At 33.0% G+C, this 20,971-nt stretch overlaps 2 protein-coding genes across 2 annotated transcripts; one reads left to right on the plus strand and one right to left on the minus strand.

The window, feature by feature from the left end:
* Positions 1 to 15,075: 15,075 nt before the first annotated feature.
* Positions 15,076 to 16,669, plus strand: LOC139839626 (probable WRKY transcription factor 53). The gene is made up of 3 exons (XM_071829749.1): positions 15,076 to 15,513; positions 15,600 to 15,728; positions 15,878 to 16,669. The coding sequence occupies exons 1-3, from the start codon at positions 15,206 to 15,208 to the stop codon at positions 16,452 to 16,454; spliced, it is 1,014 nt and encodes a 337-aa protein (XP_071685850.1). The 5' UTR covers positions 15,076 to 15,205; the 3' UTR covers positions 16,455 to 16,669.
* Positions 16,636 to 20,851, minus strand: LOC139839627 (protein SEH1). Its single transcript, XM_071829750.1, has 8 exons — positions 20,625 to 20,851; positions 20,416 to 20,527; positions 19,837 to 19,937; positions 18,796 to 18,873; positions 18,287 to 18,442; positions 17,348 to 17,460; positions 17,103 to 17,229; positions 16,636 to 16,988 (listed from the first exon to the last, which is right to left on the minus strand). The coding sequence occupies exons 1-8, from the start codon at positions 20,781 to 20,783 to the stop codon at positions 16,857 to 16,859; spliced, it is 978 nt and encodes a 325-aa protein (XP_071685851.1). The 5' UTR covers positions 20,784 to 20,851; the 3' UTR covers positions 16,636 to 16,856.
* Positions 20,852 to 20,971: the final 120 nt, after the last annotated feature.

Here is a 20,971-nt window from a genome sequence, read left to right on the forward strand (position 1 = left end):
TATGTATCAAATTCGTGATTTATCATAAACTATTTAACGACGAAACTAAGCATACAAACATGCATAATCATATATACTCGAGCACTAGTCAGGGATACACTATGAATATAAAAAAAATAAGATATGAATGCTCACGTATCAATATTGTGATTCAATATTGCAGGAAAGTACGTAGACGCAACGAAAATGATAAACGTTAGGTTGACCTCACGAGCAATACCCTCGAACAATACCCATAACCTCCATAGCTATAACCCATAATTTCCTTAGCTCTATCCCGTTTGAAAACTTATTTTGAAATCGTCTGAATATAACTCCGTCGTAGTATTTTATGTATACTAATAATATCTTGAAATAATACTAAGTAAATATATATATGTAATTCGATTGAGAGAGTTTAGAGAAATATATTTTCAAGTTTCTATGAAATAATGAAACCTATTGAATTCTATTTATAATAGATTTTATTAAAGTGAATTATTAAAGTATGAATTATTAAAGTGAATTATTAAAGTATGAATTATTAAAGTGAATTATTAAAGTATGAATTATTAAAGTATGAATTATTAAAGTGAATTATTAAAGTATGAATTATTAAAGTGAATTATTAAAGTATGAATTATTAAAGTGAATTATTAAAGTGAATTATTAAAGTTAAAGTAAAGTAAAAGTAAAGTAAAGGTAAAGTTAAAGTATAGTAAAAGTATAAAACTATGTACGTATAATACGCGTATAAATATATTTAATATTAATTTAAATCGTTATATCATAAAACATTTTAGAAAAGTAGAATTATATATATTCATAATAGGTTTCAAGTTTTTAAATTACAGTCTGTTGGTGAAGCATGGGATAAAGTCCAAAGGTTTAATAAACGTATGAAATCATCTTAATGAAAAATGTCGAGTTACTTAACTTGTCGATATCCAACATCTAAGTTATTTACACTCCACATTCTTACTTATAGATCACTTTACCATTTTCCGAATATTGTCAAAAAGAATAGATTTCTTAAAATCACAGTGGACCTCATAACATTGGCCCATAATCATATCATCATGTATCTGATAATTCAATCATTTGATATTATCTCTTAATTCTGTCGATAAATATATCGAAACAAATACGTTCATGTAAAGTATCATATATATCAAATACTTTGTTAATGTTTTCAGTTATTATATATTATATACATATCTATATACACATAATTGTTCGTGAATCGTCAAACACGGTCAAAGGGTAATTGATTACATGAATGTAGTTCCAAACTTTTTGAGATTCAACATTACAAATTCTGCTTATCGTGTCGGAAACATATAAAGGTTAGGTTTAAATTTGGTCGGAAATTTCCGGGTCGTCACAGTACCTACCCGTTAAAGAAATTTCGTCCCGAAATTTGATCGAGGTCGTCATGGCTAACTTTAAAAATGTTTTCATGACGAATATGAGTTGATAAATAGAGTTTTATCATCATTGAGTAATATAGATAAAACAATTTGATTACGCGAATAGTATAAGTGAAGCTATCGCAAGAGAGGGAAATGAGTAAACGTATATTCGTTTTAACCGATGACGTAGTTATGATTGATTTCCGGAATTCATGGAATTTAAGGAAAATCTTTGCTATAAGATTTGGTTCTTCGGCGATTAAGGAAATCATGATCTTATTTGATTAAATGCGATAATCTGTCTCGATTTCTCTGTCTGATATTTTACTATAAATCCACCCCCTTCGTTTCTTTATTTCCACAGCTCACACCTTCTAGTCTTTCTCCCCAATTCATACTTTAAAGCATTCGTTAATATGCTTCATCCAGTATTGATTCTTGATATACTCTTAACTTTCATATCTGTCATTCTTCTTTTTCATCTACCACCGGAGGAAGTTATTTTCTTCTACCATTACCTTGGGGTTATTGTGTTTTTCATTCTCCCGTATCTTTATATTGCTATACACATTGATATACAAGGTTTATAATTTCGGGGTTGTTATCGGACTTTATATTCTCCATTATATTTCGGAGCTTCATGCTTTCGTTTTCTCTTCCCGACCTTAAGTCAAGCGGATAATGGTCCAGAATTTGTAGATATGAATTTTTGGATAAACATAGTTAATGTTCCAAGAAGAAAATCGTAATGGCACGATCTTGATTTGGCAAATTACCAGAATATCCGAAAATATAGAGCTATCAAGATGATATGTTCTTAATATGTTTGGAAATTGGGTAGAATGTAAGAGTCGTGTAAATAGTACATGATGACGGTATGTTCTGTGAATCATCACGTTCCATTAGAAACTCAGTATGACTTACTGTAATATAATCACATTGATCAAGTGTCATTATATTATACTAACTCATGCTTCAGTTCCCAACACTACTTCAAAAACATTCCTATTTTAAATTCGAATTTTTTTTCTTCTTCAGAATTTAGAAACTAACACAGTTTCTTTTTATGTTGTAACGCATATATTGCGAATAGATAGAAGATTTCGGATAAGAATAGTTGTGAAAATATCTTCAGGAATATCGAAGATATTTATAATAAAAGATACGATGATATCTTAGAATTCTTAACATAGATGGATGATGAAGAAGATTTGTCTGTGAAGGTTTAGAATAAGAAGTAAGGTGTTTGCTAACGATTTCAGTAGACACTGAATCATTTGGATCCTTTGAAGGCAGGATTAGTCTTTGTGATTTGTCCACAGCCTCCTTCATGGTCTGCTCAATCCGTTTTCCAGTTTCAAACCTTCTCTTTTTCTCAACTTTACCACCATACTATTCTTTATCATCAAACTTTTGACTGTTAAAGTCGTTTACAGTTTTTGCTGCTTCATCAGCATTTTTCCAATTTCGGAGAACTAGTTCATAGTTTGGGATGTTTTTCAGAAAATTCACATTCGAAGTATGTAAGTCTAGGAGATAGACGTTATATGTATACATATAACTTTTGACGTAAAATTGTAGCGAAATTCAAAATACTGATTGCTAATTCCCAGTAGTTGGTGTGACAATTATTGTTACAGGATGTAGGTAAGTACATGATGGGGTTTTAATGAATAAGTATAGTGGCTTTTCGGAGAGGCTTAAGTCGAAGGTTAATGAAGTTGTTGATAAGTTTACTGCTAATGTGGCGAGATATGAAAGGTTCCCCGGTAACAATGATGAAGGGGTAATTGTTATAATAAGGTTTATTCGTATAAACAAATGAAGGTGATTTGTTGAAGCTATGACAAAATTGTCTATTTTGAAAAGAGATTGAAAAATTATATTTGGTAATAAATATCAAAGGATCTGACACGGATACGTGTTAAACTATAACTTTGGTTTCGAGAACTTTTCAGGTGCATGACAGTGGGTAATGTGTGGTTGGATCATCATCTCGCATGTCTTTAAGAATTTCGAAGTGTTTGAACACATATTGTAATTGTTAATATACATATGATGTTCTAAGATTTTGAATGATACAAATATTTTTGTGAGTTTCATGAATAGAAATGAGGTTCTAGGACAGTTTTGAAGTCAAAGTATAGTTTTAAAAGATGTAGAAATCTAAGAGTGATGATTTCGGTTATATCTTGAATCGAATTCTGAGATTTCAAACTCAGAATATGTAATTAGATTTTGAATGAGTATGGTTGTTTTGATTTCTATAAAAGAATGTATATTGTTGTGAAAGTAGGGAGTATAATGGATGATTTGCTGAATCAGATTCGAAAAATGTAACATACTAATTGTGAATTTATGTATCTCTCGGGTATTACCTACCCGTTAAAAAAAAATTTCACAATTAATATTTTGTACAAACGAATTTTATTACAGTCTTTATGGAAATATATATGTGTATATTTCTTAAGATGTAATATAGATTTAATGAGTTAATATTAAATTAAACTCATTTGATTTATGGTTAAGGCTAGGATAGATAATTTCTAAACTTTAGAAATTACATAATCGTCGTAGAATGTTTCCCCAATGAAGTTATGAATCAATAATTCATCGTTGTGGTATTCCTTGGTATCTACATGGCGTATGACGTCGATGCTCGTGGGACAGATTGTGAAGTTGAGGTTTGCAAAGCGGTTGTTGTTGGTGGTGGTAATGGTACTGTTGATGTTGTTGATGGTGGTACTGGTTATGCTGCTGGTGTTTGTAACCTTTGCACCATATTCTCCAAAGCTACTACCCGAGCGCGAAGCTCGTTGACTTCTTCTATTACACCGGGGTGATTGTCAGTTCGAACGAGCGGATAGATAAGATCTAGAATTTGGTATAGTATATAATCATGACGAGATACTCTGTAAATGAGAGAGAAAATGGTGTTTCGGACAGGTTCGCCGGTAAATGCTTCAGGTTCATTGCCAAGAGGGCAATGTGGTGGATGAAAGGGATCACCTTCTTCTTGTCTCCAATGGTTAAGTAGATTACGAACTCATCCGCAATTCATCCAAAATAGATGATGGCTAATTGGTTGATCCATTTCGGTCACGCTGCTTTCGGAGCTCATGTGAAAATCCATATCGGCATAGCTGTCGGAATCCGAGGAACTCGAACTGGTTGAGGGATCCATCTTGTATGATCAGGGAAAGAATTTTTGGTATGAAATAGATTGTAGAATTTAGATTTGGTATTCTTCAATACATAATTTATATATGTATATATAATACCAAAATCCCATAAATTACGGAGGAATCTTTGAAAGATGTCAATCAAAGTTCACAGTAACAGATATGCTAAGATAAGAATTCGTCTATACATTATTATGCAATAAATGTAGGAAAACGCGTCTAGACTTAAGAATGATAAGCAGGTAATTTCCTAAGGATGGTAAGTAGATGATTTCCGACTAAAAATGATAAGCAAAACTTTTGACATGCAGACACGGTCGAAGTCCAGACTCACTAATGCATCTTAACAACTATCAGTTAGACACACTAATGCAAGACCTGGTTCGCTAAGACCACCGCTCTGATACCAACTGAAAGAACCCGTTCATATACATTATAAACGATTCACAATAGTTGATTACATCGCGAGGTATTTGACCTCTATATGATACGTTTTACAAACATTGCATTCGTTTTTAAAAGACAAACTTTCTTTACATCTAAAATTGACGGCATGCATACCATTTTATATTACATCCAACTATAATTGACTTAATATTAATCTTGATGAACTCAACGACTCGAATGCAACGTCTTTCAAAGTATGTCATGAATGACTCCAAGTAATATCCTTAAAATGAGCTAATGCACAGCGGAAGATTTCTTTAATACCTGAGAATAAACATGCTTTAAAGTGTCAACCAAAAGGTTGGTGAGTTCATTAGTTTATCATAATCAATCATTTTCGTAATAGTAATAGACCACAAGATTTCTGTTTATAAATATATGTACACTCGCAAGTGTATAAAAGTATTCTATAAGTTGTAGGCACCCGGTAACAAGCCTTAACGTTCATGTTTTACCCTCTGAAGTACACCAGATCAGGTGTGTTTAATATAACCTCGAAGTACTAAAGCATCCCATAGTCAGGATGAGGTTTGTCAGGCCCAATAGATCTATCTTTAGGATTCGCGTCTACCGTACATAGACAAGTAGTTTAATGTTACCAAGCTAAGGGTATATTTCTGGTTTAAACCCACGTAGAATTAGTTTTAGTACTTGTGTCTATTTCGTAAAACATTTATAAAACAACGCATGTATTCTCAGCCCAAAAATATATATTGCAAAAGCAATTAAAAAGGGAGCAAATGAAACTCACAATACTGTATTTCGTAGCAATTGTGTATATGACGGAACTGAACAAGTGCAGGGTTTGTCTCGGATTCACGAACCTATATTAAGTATATATATTTATATGTTGGTCAATATCTGTCTAACAAGTTAGGTCAAGTCGTAGTGTATCACAATCCTAATGCTCGAGACCGACATGCAAAAGTCAACAAAAGTCAACTTGACCCAAAATGACTTCCAAAATCTATACATGTTTATTATATAACTTATATATAGTCGTTTTATATATTTAAATATATTTATCAGATCTTATTATACTAAATAATACAAGTCATTTATTAATAAATAAAAATTTATATTTAAATTCATATATGATAAAAATATACTTTTATATATCTCAAGTAATAAAATTTATAAAATTCACTTGATATCATAAAAATATAGTGGTATGTATTATTAATGTAATTATATTACGTGTGGTAAAAATATCTTTGTACGCATATTTATTTGATTAAATAATATTGATAATAATAATAATGATACAAATAATAAAATGATAGTTTCAATAAAAATATTAATTTTTAGTAATAAAGATAATTTTAGTAATAACATCAACTGATAACAATTATAATAATAGTTTTAATAATAATATTAAAATTAATAATAATTCAGTTGGCCATATCTTTTAATCCGTTCATCGAACCCACACGATTTTTAAATGAAAAGTTATTAATTTTTCTTTAGCTTTTTAACGACATGCATATCATATACCTTATCTCAGTAGCATATGTATCAAATTCGTGATTTATCATAAACTATTTAACGACGAAACTAAGCATACAAACATGCATAATCATATATACTCGAGCACTAGTCAGGGATACACTATGAATATAAAAAAAATAAGATATGAATGCTCACGTATCAATATTGTGATTCAATATTGCAGGAAAGTACGTAGACGCAACGAAAATGATAAACGTTAGGTTGACCTCACGAGCAATACCCTCGAACAATACCCATAACCTCCATAGCTATAACCCATAATTTCCTTAGCTCTATCCCGTTTGAAAACTTATTTTGAAATCGTCTGAATATAACTCCGTCGTAGTATTTTATGTATACTAATAATATCTTGAAATAATACTAAGTAAATATATATATGTAATTCGATTGAGAGAGTTTAGAGAAATATATTTTCAAGTTTCTATGAAATAATGAAACCTATTGAATTCTATTTATAATAGATTTTTGAATTATTAAAGTGAATTATTAAAGTATGAATTATTAAAGTGAATTATTAAAGTATGAATTATTAAAGTGAATTATTAAAGTATGAATTATTAAAGTATGAATTATTAAAGTGAATTATTAAAGTATGAATTATTAAAGTGAATTATTAAAGTGAATTATTAAAGTTAAAGTAAAGTAAAAGTAAAGTAAAGGTAAAGTTAAAGTATAGTAAAAGTATAAAACTATGTACGTATAATACGCGTATAAATATATTTAATATTAATTTAAATCGTTATATCATAAAACATTTTAGAAAAGTAGAATTATATATATATTCATAATAGGTTTCAAGTTTTTAAATTACAGTCTGTTGGTGAAGCATGGGATAAAGTCCAAAGGTTTAATAAACGTATGAAATCATCTTAATGAAAAATGTCGAGTTACTTAACTTGTCGATATCCAACATCTAAGTTATTTACACTCCACATTCTTACTTATAGATCACTTTACCATTTTCCGAATATTGTCAAAAAGAATAGATTTCTTAAAATCACAGTGGACCTCATAACATTGGCCCATAATCATATCATCATGTATCTGATAATTCAATCATTTGATATTATCTCTTAATTCTGTCGATAAATATATCGAAACAAATACGTTCATGTAAAGTATCATATATATCAAATACTTTGTTAATGTTTTCAGTTATTATATATTATATACATATCTATATACACATAATTGTTCGTGAATCGTCAAACACGGTCAAAGGGTAATTGATTACATGAATGTAGTTCCAAACTTTTTGAGATTCAACATTACAAATTCTGCTTATCGTGTCGGAAACATATAAAGGTTAGGTTTAAATTTGGTCGGAAATTTCCGGGTCGTCACAGAATGTTTATGCCGTTATATAACCCACACACATATAAAGTTTAAGTACTCGTGCTTAACACGTAAATCGTAAAAAGCGCATGTATTCTCAGTCCCAAAAATAGTAAAAGTAGTAATAAGGGATGGTATAACTCACAGTGATAAAAGCGGTAAAGTCGGTAATGAAAGTACGCAAGTAGTAAGTCGGTCCGAAAGGTCGTCAACCTAAATCAAATGTTACTAGGTCAGTAGGTTGTCTTTATAAATTCTAATAGTGCATAAAATAAGTTTAAGTGTCATCATCATCATCATTCATCATCATAAAAGCTAAGTAAGTTTGACGAGAATAGAGATCGAAACAATAGGCTGATTCGGTCAGCTGCTACGACCTCTACGTAAATCGAAAAGATGCATGGTCAGTGGCTATTGCTCCGTATATGAGTCCCCTAACAGCTGACCAATTTTCAGAACCTAACTCGTCTTCGTTTGACCGTGGTGACGGTTTAAGTGCGAGTAGGTTAGAAATTTCAGCACAACGTTAATAGGGTGTAGTGACTATCGGAGGGCCATAAATCCTAAACCGTAACTCGGATTAAGACGAGGCCTAAACGGAAAATCATCTACTCGAACCGAACTAACTGAAAATCAACTTTCCAGTAGCCCATGTGGTCTGATCAGATACGAAAATCAGTGGACAAGTGCTCCGGTGGGGTTCTTGGTGCTTGATGCTCATCACGGTTCTCATCCTTGATGCTTGTAGCTTCAAGTGTACAACTCGTTGATGGTTTAGCATCACTTTTGACCAAGATTCACCATCAATACACAATATGTTATGACCAAGTAAGAACACAACTCATTCATGAGTCTTAGATGGATGATGAACCAAGGTTACATCATATCCTTAGTCTTAACACAATTTCAATTCACAATAACAACTAAAGCTACAAACTTTACATCAATCAAACAAGTATGAACACAATCTAAGTCAAATGAGGTGATGGAACCCTAAGCTAGAGAGCTTGGATCCATTTCACACAAGTTACAAGGTTGCAAAGCTAGAAAGCTTGAACCTTTAAGTGTTCTTGAAGATCTTAAAGCATAAAGCTTGGATCTTTAAGATATATGAAGATAACAAACACAAGTTTGAATCTTTTTAACAAAATAACAAGATCAAAGCAAAAAGAACTTAGATCTAACAAAAAGATATGAAGATTCAAGCTAGAAAGCTTGCATCTTGTTTGTTCTTGAAGATCTTGAAGCATAAAGCTTGGATCTTGAAGATGCATGAAGATTACAAACAAAAGTTTGAATCTTTATCACAAAATAGAAAGATTAAAGTATAAAAAAAGTAGATCTACAAAAGATATGAAGATTCAAGCTAAAAAGCTTGAATCTTCCATGTTCTTGAAAGATTCATGCTTGAATCAACAAGATATAAGTAAGATCAAAGCTAGAAAGAACTTGATCTTCCACATAATGATGATGATGTACACGAATTTAAGAAGGAAAGAGGAAGGAAAAGAAAAACTTACAAGCTAGGAAAGAAAGAAAGAATAAGTGTGTGAAAAGTCAAAATGATCAAGTGTTGGAATGAGGGACTAAAGGCTAGTATTTATAGGCAAATGAAGATCACATGGATTGATGAGGTGGCCAAGACCATGGTGGTGGTGGTGGACGGCATTAGAGGGGGGAGGGGGAGACAAAAACTTGCTTTTTGGCTAATGATGTCTAAATTGTGTCCTTTTGCTAGAATCTTATGTAACATTTAGATAAACCTTATCCATTATGCTAGTATGACTCATTAATTAATTTATTTATTATTTATTTATTATTATGGGCCACTAGTAATAATACTTGGGCTAATTAATTGGGTCACTAGCTAGAGTAGGGTGGGCTTAAGCCCAACAAGGTAGAAAGTCCAACAAGACTAACTATTGGGCTTTAGCAATTAAATAAATAAAATTAAGCATCCAAAAGCCCAGGTAATTATTATTAGAAAATAATAATTAATATTTCGCAGTCCAAAAGTTCCGGTTCCGACAAAAGTCAAACGTGCGCGCAGTCCGCGGTTTATTCGTAACGACAAGTAACACTAACGGTTATAAAGCATCCAATGGACAAGTTAAGCATTCTACATACCCCAGGGCACGTTTTTAAGTATATATGAATATAAAACACGTGTGCCAAGGTTCCGGAGTAATAAAGTAACACAATACGCACAAATACGCAGTTTCGCTAAAATACAAGGCACAAAAGCAAGTCGAAAAAGTCGGGTCGTTACATGTATGCTAAGGTAGTTCATTTATTATGTACAAGTTAAGAACATCAATATATGTTTGTAGTTTATCTTTAAATTTTTCGGATGCATATGTTCCACACAAATAGAGACTTGGAGACGAAATTGAATGCAGAGCAATACAGAAGCAATAGAGACGAATAAAGACGAATTGAGAGTTTTTTGTTTTTTTAAAAGAAATAGTGATGCTTCTGCACGGTTGTAAAAAACGGGCCAGACGGCCGTCTAGACGGGGGTCTAGACGGATTTTTCAATGATCCGTTCCGTTTGTACCCGAAACGTTTGAACAACGAAAATCGACCAAAAAACGGTCAAACGACGGTCAAACACGGGTTAAAATGGGTTTTTGCTTATTTCCCAATTTTTCACGTTTTGTTTTTTTTCAAAATTAAAACTTGTGGTATGATATTACTTAGGGTTTCTTAAATTGAAACTTCCTTTTATCACGACCTTAGTACTCGACTCCTCAAAAAATTTAGGGTTTTTTCTCTACATCGATTTAGCACGACGACTTGGGGTTTATCTTCTACACTGATTTAGCAGCTACAAAACAAGAGATATTAACAACTAATTCTTCTCATTTCACTATTTCTCATTTACAAATGTATGATTTCTTCTCAATTGTACTTTATCTCTCACTTACAAGTTTTTTAATCGGAATCCGCGACACTTTTTTGATATTTATGTGTACGGCCTTTTAATATTCTGACTATATTACTTTAAACAAATGTAAGTAGCTGATGGAGACACATTTTGAGGTAACACCCCTGACATAATAAATTAAGTGAATACGGAATAATAAGTTGAAACGATCCACATCATACTTTATAAACTACTCGTGTATACGGAGTATTAAGTTTTTTACCAATATAGTATAAGAACCAAATTTAAAACCAACTAAAGCTTCACTATAGGGGAGGTCCGGAGGGGGAGTAAAGTGATCGACCGCTCAGAGCTCACGATTTTCTGAGACCCATTTTTTTATATAATCGGAGATTTGCAAAGTAGGAGAACTAGGAAAACTCAAATGAAGCAACGAAGACAAAGCACAATAGGCCCAAAAACAACAATCAAAGGCCACGGAAATAAAAGAAATCAAAGTCCACTAGCATTCTAGTATAACCGAAAGAGTTTTGTTTAAATAGTTTATAATATTTGTTAGGGCCTAAAGACCTTTTTTTTTTTTTACTTCGTTCAGAGCCTTTAAATTCTCAAGACGAGCTCTGCTTCACTATATCAAATTAATTTTATTTTCTGACCACGCTCTACTTTTGAATCCTTTTTTTTATTATTATGAAAAGATGTACAACATAACTTGTCCATTTGGTAACAAAAGCCATGTTTTACTAGGCTTGAAAGTTTTAGCTTTTAAAAGTTTAGTAGCTTTTGATGTACGCTAAAACCGTTAATCTTGGTTTTTTAACACCTAAGCTTTTGTCAAACAAACCTTATGTCATCATGTTTTGATCTTTCTAAGATAACACACACACAACAACAGCAGCAGCAACAACAACAAAATCCAATATCACATGTAGTGGCAATTCCAGAATCAATACTCAATGGTATTCCAAATTTTTTTCCACTGCTACTTATAATTGAATACTATTTTAGTAGTTGTTTACCTTAAAAAATTTACAAATTCTATAAATGTATGTGGTCCGAGTAGTTAAATTTAGTGGTGTTCTATACAATTTAAAGGAAAAGCTATAAGTTCGAAAAATATATGGGGTCATCTAGTTAAATTTGATGGTGTCCTATACAATTTTCAGAGTATTTTCTACGTAAAAATTTTAAACTAATGGTATCTCGTGATCCCACGGGTCTCAAACTAGATTCGCCCCTGATCACATGAGTGGTGTATGGGGAGCGTGAGATGTAGACAATCTTTCCCCTATTCGAGAATAAAAACAAGTCATTTCTCCACCCAGAGTGAAACACTCTCAAAAATAGAGAAAGTCATCCCTCTCTCTATTCGACGGATAAAGAGATTGCTTCCGAGTTGACCTCCGGCCAATAAGTAGGAACTTTTTAAAAAAAAAATAGTAAAATAAAATTAAAATTAAAATTGAGATGCCATGAAAATTGTAGAATCAAATTTTCATGGGTTTTAAATCATGTCTGGATTCAATTTAAGCTCTAAAACGGCAGTACGCCAATAACACACACACATAAATAAATAGACAAAATAGTTACATGACTTCTTGAATACCAACATTGACTCAGCGGTGTCGTCGTGTCGAAGCGACCTTTCACGCATGAAATCGTGGGTTCAATTCTTGAAAGAAAAATAAATGTATACACTACAAGAAAAAAGGGTTGTGGTGACAAGATCTATTGGTCACTAATAAGTACTCTCTCCGTCCCATCTTAAGTGTCCACTGTTGACTTTTCAAGGTCTTTCTTTATCAACTTTGATCGTAAATATTTTTATTTGTTCTATATAATATTTGATAAAAATTATATGAATGAATTGAGTTTTAAATATGTTTTCATTTATATAATTTTCATCAAATATTATATAACACAAATAAAAATATTTACGGTCAAAGTTTACAAAAGAAAGACTTTGAAAAGTCAACAGTGAACACTTAAGATGGGACGGAGGTAGTAACAACACTAAATTGGTCACTTAATCAAGTTAGTGACCAAGATAGATTGGTAACTTCTTGTCACTATAATTTATCACAAAATATTATTAGAGACCAACATACTAAAATAGGGTCACTACAATGGCCATTGCTTTGGTCACTAATATATATCTCAAAAACTAAATTTTAGTGACGACTTTTTTATGTTAAGAAAATTGGATTATTAGTGATCAAATAATAAGTCTCAGATTATCATTTTTCTTGTAGTGATATCTCGTTCATGACTTCTAGAATATTTTATACAACAGAAAGACAATAAAACAGAACATGTATTGTAACGATAAACTAGTGGCTGACTTGAAGCTAACGTTCAAACTATATCTAGTTAAACATATGCGGTACGAATGGTACCACATGTGATAAATATAGTTTGAAATGGTCAGTACCAAAAAATATTCTGTAATGAAGTAGAAAAGGTGGGTGAATCATTTGTAGATGGAATATTGAATTGGTCAGCATTTAACAATCACTTTCTTGTCACTTTCTTGCATTATTACTCTATTTTACTTGCACAATAATCACGATTTCATTAGATAAAGATTAGATTAGAATTTTTTTTCTAATAGTGCTAAAGTGTTAAAACTTGCAAATAGGTCCTTATGGCGTGTTATCTCATATTATCAAAGGTTTTTTTTAAGACTTAAGGACTTTAACTTCTATTCTAATTTCTAATATACTTTAAAGTGATAGATTAACATAGCATTTTTGTTACATAGCATTTAAACGTAGCATTTAAGCTTAAGTTTAAGATTATTATATTTATTTATGGTTGAATTAATGAATGAATATTTCTTTTACATAAAGACCCATTTCTTATTTAATTTTAGTATTAATGTTTACTTTATTAATGTTAACTTTAAGTTAAAAATATGAATTCATTTATATTAGGTAATTAGATGGAGATCCGAAGAGCCAAATAAATCGGGTTGGAATATGTAAAAAAAAAAAAAAAAAAAAAAAAAAAAAAAAAACTGACATCGTGATGATGTCAGCCGGTTACTATTCATTGGTGTTGGCTATTATACTTATTGGTAATTGGTAATGGTAATGGATGCATTTGGCATTACCCGAGCTACGTTTAACATTTCCTCTAAAACTATCACTTCGTATAAAAAAATAAACATTGTTTTGCGTTAAAAATATTTCTCTTAAAATAAAAGCTTATTCAAGTAACACGAATAGTGGATTATTATTCTCATTAATAACATATAGCACTTAAACAACCTGGCAGCCCTACTCATATTTCAAATATTTCAAAGGCGCTACTTCAATTCAAGCGCAAGGCTCTTCTATTGCATAACACAAGAAAACTATAAACAAAGTACCAAAGTGGTTGTGGAAACGATGCACTTTGATTACCATCGAAAAAAAGGCACTTAGTCCGTGAATTTGAGCGCAACGGAGTCATGAACAAACAAGAACATCCACTTCCTTATCTACGCTCTTAACTTTCCTCCTCCCGCGGGAAATAGCAAGAGCCTTATCTAATCTACTATTGTTGATGTGCTACGACTATCAATTCAACTTTAGCATTCACAGTTAGGATTTAATTGATTCAGTTGTGCCTGACCTCAGTTGATCGAAAGTTTAGTATTTGACAAAGGGGTGCATTAGCAACATAAGAGCAAGTAAACATATGAGGTGTAATTATATGCCGGTTTACAATGCTATTCAAACAGGCTATTACGGTCATGATACCAATCAATTATCTCAAGCTATTAGCTCAAGCTACAATTCTAACTCCAATCAAGTATCGTCAAACATAACATAAGTTTTATGATTTTCTTGATAATTAGGGTGATATACTTACAAGAGGTCTCAGGACTAAGGATGAAATATCATTACTAACATATCTTGGTTAAAGAAAGGGCCGAAAAAAGTCACATCATAACCGGGTTAGCCACGTAAATCTGAATAAAAAAACTTGCCTCCCCGAGTGGTCGAGTAGCCTGAACATGAAAAATCGTATCAATTACTCCGTAGATTGCAAGAGAATAAGAGATACATGAACCAAAATCAAGCCAAAACACATAGTAAAAGAATATGTTAGGTATGACTTATGAGTGCGAATGGGTTTGATGTATGAACAAAAAAACTTGCGAGTGTTAATACAAAGTTTCTAAAGTAAAAGGGGTTAATAAGTAAATGAATTAGATTTGAATTGGTCATCAGCAAAAGGGACAATGACCAGTCCATTTTTGGAAGAAAAAAACACTTCACACGGTTTCTTCAGTCAACCTTCAACATCTTCTCAACTTTAAAAATCCTTAAAATCACCTCATTCCTCCTCAGCTTCTCAAACACACCACATCATCCAAACTCTCACCTTCCTCACACATGAACAACTAAGCATTGACATTTAAATATTCAATTGTACACCTTGCATATTAAATTGTACACAACAAAGATATGGACACTAGTGCTTGTATCATCAATGAGTTAACACGAGGTATGGAACTAGCCAAGCAGCTAGAGTCCATTTTGGGCTCAGCATCTTCACCCGAAACAAAACATGCTTTGCTACAAGAGATCATATCATCATATGACAGAGCATTGTTGATGGTCAACTGGGTTGACTCAGATACTCAAACACCACCACTAGCCCGGCCAATCCTCAGCCAGCCCGAATCATCGCTTTCCATTGTCGAAAGCCCACAAAGTGGGGAGTTCAATCAAGCATTTGAAGTTCAACAGGACCAGAAAGTATCCAAGAAAAGGTACAACTTATATTTGGATTAGAATGTTAACATTATGGATCAAGTATGGTAAAAAGGTCTAATCTTTTTTTGAATTTGTGTCATAGGAAGGCAATGCCTACATGGAAAAACCAAATAAGAATGTCGACCGAAAATGGTTTGGAGGGAAACACCGATGACGGTTATAGTTGGAGGAAGTACGGTCAGAAAGACATTTTGGGCGCTAAATTCCCAAGGTAAGAAACATAAATATCACAATAGATTGTGTGGGGTCATTTCTGTGTGGACCCTACAGTCGTAACGAGTAATATAATATGATATATATTTATCAATCATGAGATTCAAATATTCATATATTGATGACTATTTTTGCTTACTTTTGCAGAAGCTATTACAGATGCACATACCGTTACGTCCACAACTGCATGGCAAGAAAACAAGTACAGAGAACTGATGAGGACCCCACAGTATTTGAAATCACATACAGAGGTCAACACACCTGCAATCCCACCATTGCAGCTGCGGTTGCACCGCCCGAGTCACCTGAAAAACATGAAATGAAACAAAGCAATAATTATCACAACCACCTAATACCGCCACCTCCAAAATCTGGAGACGCGCTTTCAAACCTCAGAGAAAATCTCAGAGTCAGTACCTCAGATATAGATGTAACCGTCCCATGTTCGTTTTCATTCCCGTCAGCGTCGTTTGGATCCGTAGAAAACTACCAAGAATTTCATTATTCCAATGAAACCGATAACAGCTTCTTGCAAGGATATACGCCTTCTGGGTCAAACTACTTCATAGAATGGGGTAACGATTTCCAGCATCATGATGACTCAAACCTGTCTGGAATGATCTCAAGCACTGCTTCAGCTACAAATTCTCCGTTGGCTTTCACCGCAGATCATCGTGATCTAGACCAAAATTACCCGTTCAACAACTCGGGGTTTTTCATCTGATCTTAGTAACATCATAGTCATAGATAACACCGACGAAAAAAATGTAGCAATAATTTTTGCAGTACCAGGTTAAGTATTTGCAGATAATGATTCTTACTAGTTACTAGTGTCACTAAATTCTGTTTGTACCAATAGAAGCATCTGAACCACGCTTGTACAAATAAAAAAGTGTAAGATTGAATAATCAATGAAAATTTAATTAAAGATTATATAAAAATATCAAAGTTTATCAACGAAAGGCTTCTCCAGTTCGCATGGCACAACTTTATATGATAAGCTAACAAGTGAAATGTAACATAAAAAGTGCTACTTACACTACTTGCAAGAATCTTTGAGGAAATAAATGATGAATACATATGCTAGAATTCAGTAGATAAAATCTAAGAGAGAGTATAAGCACGCTCAGGTGGTCGTTTCGATGACCGCTTGTTCATGCCAAACTCCGTTAAGGTTGGACTGCCACAATCTGACCCTGCCGTCAGTCCCGGTAGTAGCTAATGTCATTCCACTCATATCCCACTCCATCTGCCAGATCTATTCAACAAGGGGAACAGGAAATTGTTCAGCACCAAATACAAAACTAATACATGAATGTGGAATTTTGATCCCAACATTTGACTTACAAATGATAGAGGAAGTTATATATACCTGATTGTTGTGACAAGGGAATGTCACAACTTTATCGACGAAGAGCCTTCCATCAGAGTCAGGGTTTGACGCCATTTTCCATATTGAAATTCCTTTGGATGTCGCAGCAGCTATCAACTCGTATGGCCTGAAATTGTTACAGGTTTAGAATCCCATTCCTATAGTTGATATTATAAGTAAACTATCAATATATATTTATTTATCCATACACAAATACATGAAAATTGACTTTGCCAGAGTTTTACCTTCCAATGTTTGGAGCCCATGCCACAGCATATACTTGATCACCCTTATCACCTGGATCTGCTAGTTCAGCAACAGGAAGCCATCTTTGATGATCTTTATCGAATTCCCACACCTGGTTAGTGTTATATAGCCAGTTATAGACCAATTAAAACCAAATATCAGCATCACATTTCACCTTCTAACATATCTTTTAGTAAATATTATATCATAAAAAGTTAACACCAAACCAAGGTTGTAAAAGACGCGAGACGGGGTTGAGACGGTCGGGTCCTAAAAGGGTCGAGACGGTCGACACGGGGTCGAGACGGAGGTCTAGACGGATGTTGACTAACGTTGACTTTTAAATAAAAATGTTATATATATATATATATATATATATATATATATATATATATATATATATATATATATATATATATATATATATATATATATATTGTACATTACATTATTCCAAACATAAGCATTTCACACATGTTTAAATAATTCAACATTTCAAACATAAAAAAAGAAACCCTAAGTAATAGCACAGCGTTTAAATTTTTTTTTTTTTTTTAAAAAACCTGAAAAAAAAATCAGAAAAACCCGTTTTTTCCCGTCTCGGACCGTGTTTGACCGTCTTTTGACCGTTTTTTGGCCGATTTCCGTTTTTTCAAACGTTTTATGTATAAACGGGACGGGGCACTCCAAAATCCGTCTACACCCCCGTCTACACCCCCGTTTTTTCCGTTTTTTACAACACTGCACCAAACCAATCCGCAAGAAACTGGACTGAGAACTCAAGTCAACAACCATTAACTATATCTAGAAAACTACTATGGGCCGCATCAAGATTACCAAACATGAAAAGATTGGTTTAGTAGCGAAAATAACACAAGGATAATTGTTTCCTACTGTGTAAAAGAAGACAAGATGATTTGAATCTAATTTTGGCATACCTTTGGCGAATTCAACTGTGAAGTATCAGAGTTGAAACCCAAGACGAAACTTGAGGGACGGGCCTCGTTTCTTTGTGGGCTCCAAGAAATAGATGCAGATGAACACGATGCCTTTCCATACTTCGTTACTGAATCTGTAACATTCTGAAATTCAGCCTACAAGCCAAAAAAAAAAAAAAAAACAAAAACAAACATTTCTGTGAGAGCAAGAAACAAGATAAGAGAGTTATACATATAGATAAGCAATATACAATTAGGCCAAGATTAGTCATATAGCATCGTATCAACTCCTTACTAAACTCATATGCTGTATGAATCATTGCATCCAGTATTTACTCTAGCCCATTAACCTCTAATATGAACTAATGGACTACATACTCATCAATAACCAGTAACATTTTAAAATGCGGATACCAAGTAGTTCAGTAAAAAAGCCCTAACCTAATAAAGAATATGGAGACCCCTTTCACATGTATAATTATCACTTAAACTTTACAAAACAAGGTCACCTGAAGTTGCCAGTTCTTCAATTCCAGTGAATCTAAGATCTCGTAGACTTTTACAAGGCCACTTGAATAAGCGATTGTCTGCCAGTGAAGCACAAGCTTTAATACGGTAAAAAAATCAGGAGATAATAAAGTATAACGTAAATTAATAGCAATAGACACAATATATATAGGGTAAACCAATGCACCAAAAAACACTGGGGAAGTTTGTATTTATAACTTTACAAGAATCAAAATTACTGAAACCGAAAACCAGCTACACATGACTGCACCCGTAAGAGTTCAGACAAAATGATGAAACTTAATCATAATATATATAGGCCAAACTGCAGTGCCTCGCATATAGTTTTATATAAAATAATGTGACAGAAACGAAACTTTTCCGCACAGTACAGTAACATACTATGCAAAAGCATGTTACATCATTAAAGAAAAAATGTACAGACAATAAAAAAAGATTGGAGATAGGCAACATCTCAGCAGCTCACATGATATTTTTATTTGGGTATCATAACCAAAACTGCAACTCCAATTTACATAATTATTTATCAGAGCTTCCAATGGAATCACAGATTAGTAAAATCTACGGTTATAGTTTGAGAGTGTATGACTTTATGCAACTTTACACGTTTTACTATCGTATGCATCCAACTTCGAAACCTTATTCTATGTATTCAACTTTTAAAACCGTCTACGGTACGTTTTTTGCATGTTTCTGGCTACACAAGTTGATGTTTTTTTATAAGTTCTATACATACATTAGCAAGTTGAAAGCAGGAAAGACGCTTTTAAAACTTGAATGCATAAAAAAGAAGGTTTCAAAGTTGAATACACACAATAGTCAAAGGTGTAAATGTAGCTCTAAAAACCTAAAAAGCTATTAGTATACTCAGCTCTATTAATGTAATTTCTCATACTTTGATCTTAACATCACTAAACATATGAATGGCTACGTGTAACAAACATAACGTAGCATAGTAATCCACATCTTAGTGAACTACTGCAAACAAAAATCACTCGAACACCGCAGTACTCAGTACTCACCATCTTTAAACCAAAGAGAGAGTTCCCAAATTGACTATCTAGAACTTGATCCATCGGTCCCCCAAAAACTTTGCATTGCTTCCACTGAACAGGCTCACTGTCTGCATATAACAAAACTTTGTATATATATATATATATGTATGTTGGAACCAAATACTATTACTATTACTATCACCATCACCATACGTAATAAAACAAATAACTACAGTATATATAATCAGGGGCGAAACTATTTGGGGACTGGGTGGGCGCCCGCCGCCAGTGGATTTGCAATGTTCAGTGTAAAAAATTTGAGTTTTTCGATTTTGCCCCAATGGATTTTTTTTTCTTTCCCAAAACCTACATATTTTGCCCCAAAACCTTCAAATTTTGCCCAAATTTCTCCAACTTTTGCCCCAAATCCTTCAAATTTTGCCCAAAAACCTTCAAATTTTGTCCAAAAACCTCCGTAATTTGCCTAGAAACCTCTTTGCCCCAAAACCTCCATATTTTGCCTAAAAATATTGCTACGGTTTTAAAAAATTTTTTTACCCCCGTCTAGTTCCGCCACTGTATATAATACTAGAACAAATTGCATACCTTGTGTCACCTCTTCCCAAATAGACAAACTTCCATTAGAGCATATACATGCAATTGCATCACCATACTCAGGTGGCACCCAAACAACTTTTACAACACTTCCATCATTAACCTAAAATTTCAATTTATTACAAATTAGATTAATCATAACATTTCAACAAACACAAATGGCTATTACATTAACAAGATGAAATAATCGAATTGAAAACCTTGAATCTGAAAGTGGATGTGAAGAATGAAGAAGCTGGATCACTGGTATCGAAGATGGCTATTGTTCCATCAACTGAACCAGTAGCTAATCTTTGAGCGCAGTAGTTCCATGAAGAACAAATCGTTCCTTTATCTAACGTCGCAACTGATTTCTCCATCAAATTTGGTTTCTAGGTTTTCGTGACTCACTAATTTTCCCCCAAAGTTTTAAGGGGTTTTTGGGTTTTGGGTTAAGCCTTCAATTAATTGTGTTTTTGTTCAAATTACATATTTACCCCTTACAAGTACATGTGAATAGTCATAATCTAATTCCCGCACAATACACACTTTACAAAGGAAGTTCTAT

The sequence above is a fragment of the Rutidosis leptorrhynchoides genome, chromosome 4, assembly GCF_046630445.1.
Source record: "Rutidosis leptorrhynchoides isolate AG116_Rl617_1_P2 chromosome 4, CSIRO_AGI_Rlap_v1, whole genome shotgun sequence".
In the NCBI taxonomy this organism is placed as follows: domain Eukaryota; kingdom Viridiplantae; phylum Streptophyta; class Magnoliopsida; order Asterales; family Asteraceae; genus Rutidosis; species Rutidosis leptorrhynchoides.